The 7,000-nt window shown below is 36.2% G+C and overlaps 1 protein-coding gene across 1 annotated transcript in view; it reads left to right on the top strand.

The window, feature by feature from the left end:
- The first annotated feature begins 2,459 nt into the window (after window positions 1–2,459).
- LOC144444919 (uncharacterized) overlaps window positions 2,460–7,000 on the top strand; it is a 12,787-nt gene continuing 8,246 nt past the window's right edge. The window contains exons 1-3 of the mRNA XM_078134469.1: window positions 2,460–2,540; window positions 3,931–3,987; window positions 5,471–6,685. Coding sequence (XP_077990595.1) covers window positions 2,460–2,540; window positions 3,931–3,987; window positions 5,471–6,685 — 1,353 coding nt within the window. The remainder of the gene's footprint in view (window positions 2,541–3,930; window positions 3,988–5,470; window positions 6,686–7,000) is intronic.

The raw sequence follows: 7,000 nt of genomic DNA on the forward strand, positions 1-7,000 counted from the left end.
GCATATACTGAACGTTAATCAATATTCCCATTATATGTATACATACAAATTAAATGATTTTGACTCTGTATTAGAAAGCAATATCATCATCATCACTGCTACCATCACCATCATATTTTAACAACAACATTCACGGACAGTGTGAGTGATAAGGTGAGATGGGTACACTCAACAAAATGCATAGTTTTATTAAACAATTTTCTTACAATATATGTTACGTATTTTAATTTTTTGTATTTTTGCATATAAAGTACTCGTAAAAATACATGTTAGGTGCTCATTTCACTTTTACATCTCAAAACACACAAAGCAAATTGACAATAATATATTTGGTCACAAAACTACGGATTGTAAAATGTGACCCTCCCCAAGAACAGGTTTGTAAAATGTGACCCATTCCGATTCCGCCGCCCCCCCCCTGTAACTACTGAAGGCTCCCCAATCGGAGCACGGGGAGGACACGGTTTAGGTGACGAGACGGATCTTTTTGTCCAAATTTCATCTCGTCCCATTAAGCTCGCCCAAATGTTAACTCGCCCCAATGTCAAGTCGCCATAATTTCAGTAGTTCTGATTTGTGGGCTAATTGCTTGTTTTTATTTGTCATTATGTAAAAAACTTTGGTTCTCTTACCAAAACCTCAGATGGCGTGAGCCAAAACGATGGACGGATAAATCAAATTGAAAGTCAATATAGTGGGCGCATGGTGCTTTTACATCAGCTACCGTAGCGTCATCTATTTTGTAACTACATCAGGGAACGCATCGTGACCACATCATGCTACATGTAATCCTAATGCAACTTCACCTTGGCTTCCAGGAATTCATCCAGCCAATTGCCAATTGTACTTTATTTTATGATCATGGAAATCAAGATAAACGATGGACACAAATAGCCTGGCATTACCTCATTTTAAATGTGTCTTTTGCATGTACTCTTCTATCAGTGCATTCCCGAATATCATACTTGTAACTCATATTGCAAAGATTAGTTTACTGCATGATTTTGAAAGGGATTGAGACGAGCTGAAAATGGGACGAGTTATTATAAATATTTGGGCGAGTTGAAATTGGGACGAGTTGAAATTGGGGGCGAAGTGAATCGCAATCCACAAGGAGGTATATAGATATCTTAAACTATCTTCTTATTACAACTACAGGAACTTGAAAACAAAAAATAATGGATGACAGTATTACTGTCTTTGATCACTGTCACTTGTGGGCTGAGGGTTACAGAGAACCTAGGAACCATGTTACAAAACAAGCAAATAAATTATGATTAAACTCCATAGACTGTTTAGGCAAAGGCTCTTCTCGCAATATATAAATATATACATTAAAAGTACAAAGAAGTTAAAATACAAACAAATCGATGAAACAAACTAACAAACAAATGGCCAATTTAACAAATGGACAAACAAACAAATAGGTGTGAGCAAATTAAAATATCATAAACACATAAAGAAGTATCTATAGCTTACATTGTCTTAGCTGTAACAAATTGTGGCGCGATTTTTGTTTTGTTTGTGAGCTTTTTTTTATCGTTCAGGGGTTTGAACTCAAACCTAACCACTCAATGACAAACAAATAACCACTTTGGCGACATGATCGTGTTGATACAAGAACATAAAGCAATACGAGTTTTTAATGATAATAAATTTGTCTGTTTTTATATATTTATCTATTTGTGTGTGTGTGTGTGTGTGTGTGTGTGTGTGTGTGTATACATATACAAATATATATATTCATATAAGTATGTGTCTCACTGGAGAAAACAGTGCTCGATGCAATATAAGTAGTAGAGCATTATAGACTTAACTATATGTATTGTTTGTTTGTTTGTTTGTTTGTTTGTTTGTTTGTTTGTTTGTTTTCGAAAACACAACTAACTGAGCCTGAGCACCCTGTGCACATGCACAGACAAGATGGTACGATGTATCTCGACAGCTTGGTAGCCAGACTATTGACGGTGTATATACCGTCTGAATCGACTCTGAATATTTACAAATAAGACTATGATGCAGTGATCAATGTAGACTGACATAAGTCCTTTGGGAGATGTTTAAAATCTCCTAATCTTCAAATGTTTTTGAGAACGTTAACGTTATTCGCTTTTAGTTTTTAAGGAAACTGTCCTCAGCTTTTTTGCCGAGTTTAATAGTGACTGTCATCTCCCAAAAATCAGGACTTGGGCTTGGAATTGACTCACTAGTACTCAGATTACCATTTCGCACAAAAGAACATAGTTGTGTATTGCAAAACATGTAAAGAGGTTTTTTTTAAAAAATACAACCGAAAACTTGTCCAAATACATCGGTTATGCAATGTCAACTAGATATTAGTATTACATACTAGGATACGTTATAAACTACACTTAACCGAGGGGTCTCGATGGGTCGTTGGGTCATCCGCGGTCGTGTTGTTAATTGCTACGCTCCTAGGGAGTAAATGAAATGACAACATGGCGGACTTGAAAACTCTGAAAGATGTCCGATTTTTGCAAAAAGAATTGAAATCAGTCGACGTAGAGGATCAAGTGAAGGTAAACGAGGCAGTATGATAAAGTGTGTTCTTGACATTATAAACAAATTATCATTTCGTCGTGCATCGTCTCAACATAGATGTAATACATCCATCTGAAGTACATACACATTTTTACAATATGGATGGCCAAGGCCTTTAAAATGTGTGACATGCAGTGCCACGCAAAGGTCATATGTATACAGGAAGGACCCGTATCATCATATAGGCAGTATAGGCAGTGTAGTTTGGTAATATTACAGTTACTTAGTATTAGGAGGGTATGAAACAGTTAACTGTAAAGTATTCCAACGACAGACTAACTTGATTACTACAACACGGAAATACCCTCCAGTGTATATAGTACATATATAATACTAGTATATTGGTGCATACACTACTACATCTGCTGTCTCAGGATACATTGCCTTAGAATTAGCATTATGGTAAATCTCAATTATCCGAACCAGTGTCTTTAGAGAAGATGGGGATGGGATGGGAGTGGGGATAGATGGATTAAACTAATACATCCATCCTGACACAATGTACAACAGTTGCATGGTGAGTGAACAGACATAGTCTCTAGCTGAGTACCATACCTAGGTCATCCTAACATAATAGTGATATTATCATAACTAGGCAAAGCCCATAAGCTCGCACAGGGTATGCGCATGCGTAGTCACTGCACACCACAATGCATCCCTGGGAGAACCACCAATTTTTTTCGCATAGTATATACAACGCGTACTAGTCGTTGAGTCGCTGTGCGAGCTATTATGTGCAACATAGGAATAGAGAATATTGGTATACATGGATAGTAAGATAAAACAAATAACAATAGTTTACTATTCAGATACATTATATCAACATTTGACAAAACACTATTCAGCTGTATCATAGCAGTATGACAAAATTTGACTATCATCTCTCTTCGTGCATTTCCCTAAGTTTGTATATTCTTCCCTAGAATTAGACACAGTCACATTTATGATAAGGTAACTGTATTAACATTGTAACATTCCACTCTCCTCCTTGGTAACTTCTATTAAATCACATGGTAGTGCTTTGAAGCCATCCCATGACAGCCAAATTTAAAAACCTAACTCGAATTTGCACCAGTTTTGTGGCTGAACCTTCATTAAAGTGAAAAATGTTTGGGAAATGCTAGACTAGAGGGGAGACAATAGTCAAAGTCACCATGTTACTAACTTGACTCCAAGCTATAGTGGAAATCATTGTTAAAGTCTTCTGTGCATAAATGAAACAAACCACTACAGAACAAAAAGATAGAAAGAATAAAAAGAAAAGAGATCTACTATGTTGACAGTATATTGTCACAACATATGTTAATGTATTTTTTTGTTGAGATGATATGAACACTACTTACTATTTTTTTTATTTTTTGTCTTCAGATTTGCAAAATATTCAAACAGTTGAGTAAATTACCAGTTTCCGTAGACATACTGCAGGTAAGTCTTCCCATCTCATTTTATGTTTTGCTGACAAACTTGGAGTTCAAAGTTCAAATTGAACACATCGTATCATACCTAATGCAAGTAAAATTGAATGTGATTGAACAGAATTCATGGGATTTATACCATGGTTGTTGTTACATCGTCATGACAACATGCGTCTTTGTCGATGGTTCTCAGTGTGGTGCTCAAAAAATGTGTCAAAACATTCCAAATCACCATTTTATTTTTTCCAATTTTTTATAAACTATGCTTGCAAAGGTGTAATCATATTATTGCCTAAATATTTGTCTTTATTCAGCTGGAAAATACCAGTGACCTAAGGATTTCTCAATACTTGTCATTTGACTTAGCGTATTAAGGCTCCCTAGTTTAGTTGAATTTATCTTGGTTGAACCTCAGACCACTATCTCCCCCCCCCCATTGAACAAAAACAAATATACTTTGATTTGTTTGTATTCAATGATTTATAACTGTCTAATTACTAAGTAATAACTGTGTTTGCTGAACACTTAAATAAAGGACTGACATTTTTATGACCTTTTTGCAGTGGGTTAATATACTCTACTAGTAGAACAGTATGTGGAATTAGTTTATTAGCTGTAGAATCAAAACTTGTATGACACTTTGCCATCTTATCTCCACCCCTACCACACTTCCACCCATTCAACCCCAACCCTATCCTATTCCATCAAATTCAACCTCACCAAAACCACACTCCATTCCACCATTACCCTGCCCCACCCTATCCTATCATACCATTATTTGTTGGGGGGGGGGGGGTAGGTTTACTTGAATACCTTTGAATATATAATGTGTACTGGATTCAGGCACTTTATAAATGTTTTGATCACTTAATAGATTGAATCTCTACCTTACCCCATTCCATCCCATCTCATTTCCATCCTACCCCACTCTGTTTCATCATTTGCCCCACTTTACCCCACCTCATTCAACCCCTTTCCCATTCCATCCCACCCCATCCAATCTCAACCCCTATGCCACTTTTGATAGTTTATACATTTTAACTAAATATCAGGTTTTAGTTCAGTCATTTTGCAAATAATGGTTAAATACAATTGGGAACTTGCAATCCAGTCTGAGCATGCTCAGACGCAAAGGACTATGGGATTTTATGTGGTTATCATAATACCTAATCTGGCACTACCAATAAAATAAACCTCCCACAATGCTCAGGGTGACTATGAATTGATCATTTGTGGTTAGAAACAATGTAACATTATTGTTTACATTACTATTTGATTAGTATTTATTATCACATTTCCCATGATGCAACATTCAACATGGCGGGTTTGCAAGTTCCCTATTCAGTAAGTACATGTAGAGTACCGTGATTTCCATTTCAATATACACCAAAAATTACATCCAAAAACATGTAAACTCATCTTGCACCTCTTTAAAAGGAACTTTTAAGAAAGTATGTATGTACATGGATGTAATGTATGTTTTGTTTACACAGGCAACCGGGATTGGAAAACTGGTTAATAATTATAGAAAGTGTGGTGGCAAAGTGACAGACTATTCCAGGTTTTTGGTGCAGAAATGGAAGGATGTTCTGATCAAAGAAACACAGTCCAAAGGGAAACATGGTCACCATGGCAATGGAGGTAACCATTCTGAATCAGAAGATGACAGGGAGGAGGAAGAAGAGGAGAGGGAACCTCATCACCAGACTATAGGGAAAGATAGAAAGGAGGAGGGAAAATCCCCCAAAAAGAACAAGTATAGCAGCCCAATGAAAGGACTTCCAAGTAAGGATAGACAGAGCAGCTACAGAAATGAATTGCCATCTAAGGGAAGTGAAGACAGTCACAAAAAACAATTATCAAATAAGACTAGAGATGATAGTTCAAAAGGAGGATTACCAAATATGGCAAGATATGGTAGCCCACAGGAAGCATTACCAAATAAGGCAAGATATGGTAGCCCAAAGGATGGATTACCAAATAAGGTAAAACATGGCAGTCCAATGAAAGATGTTAAATCTTTAGGAAAACACAAACATGATAGGCATTACGAACAGGACAATGATGTTAACCATGAACCAACAAAACTGAAAATGTCACATGATTTTCAGACAGATGTGTATTTAAAACCACCACAAAAGGACAATGATCATAAATTTAAGGTAAAAAAATCAAGAGAAAGTATGCAGGATTATGCTAGGAATGATGACATACAAGTGACTGAAAAATCTACTCAACAACATGAACTTAAAAAGAAGGATACTGAAGTTGTAAAAAAATCAGCCACAAAAAGGAAACTCCCTAAAAAAGTAAACAAGGAAGAAATAACCCATGATTCTGGGATGTCATTTGCGGAGTGTTTGAATCTTGATGCACCAGTGCCGAAGAAGGTCATTAAGCAAGACAAAGTAAAAGTAACCATTGTGCCTATGTCAAGTACAAGTCATGCCGAGCAGTTCTTATCAGAGACAGTCACTAAAGAAACTGATGTGCAATATCCTGTCAAGAAACATAAAGAGAAGAAAAAACACAAACATAAACACAAGGAGCATGGTAAGGAAGGGAGAGAGAAGAAACACAAACGTAGACATGGAGAGAAATCAGTGGATGGTGTTGAAAGGCAAGATGACAGAATTAAGAATCGGTCTTCAGATGGAAAAAAGAGGAAAGAGGAAGTGATGTCACCAGATCAAAGTATGACCAAGAAGGTAAGACACTGGGTGTGTTCAAAATACAAACGGTTAGCTAACTGTTATGTGTGTTATTGTTAACTTTTCCTACAGATGGTTCCATGGTTCTCATTATAATAATAAGTCAGCAGATTACAAAAAATGTACTAAGTCATGTGCATAAATTTTATCATTGGATCATGTACATTTTGTAATTATTTTTGTACTTTTATTTGAATACGGGTTATAGATCGTTAACAAAATCTCAACCACAAAATTAGCAGGAAAACATTTTAGCCCCTGAAACCTCTATAAGTTTGAAACTCAAATGTACCATTGGTCAGTCTTGCTAGA

Source organism: Glandiceps talaboti, chromosome 13 (genome assembly GCF_964340395.1).
Source record: "Glandiceps talaboti chromosome 13, keGlaTala1.1, whole genome shotgun sequence".
In the NCBI taxonomy this organism is placed as follows: domain Eukaryota; kingdom Metazoa; phylum Hemichordata; class Enteropneusta; family Spengelidae; genus Glandiceps; species Glandiceps talaboti.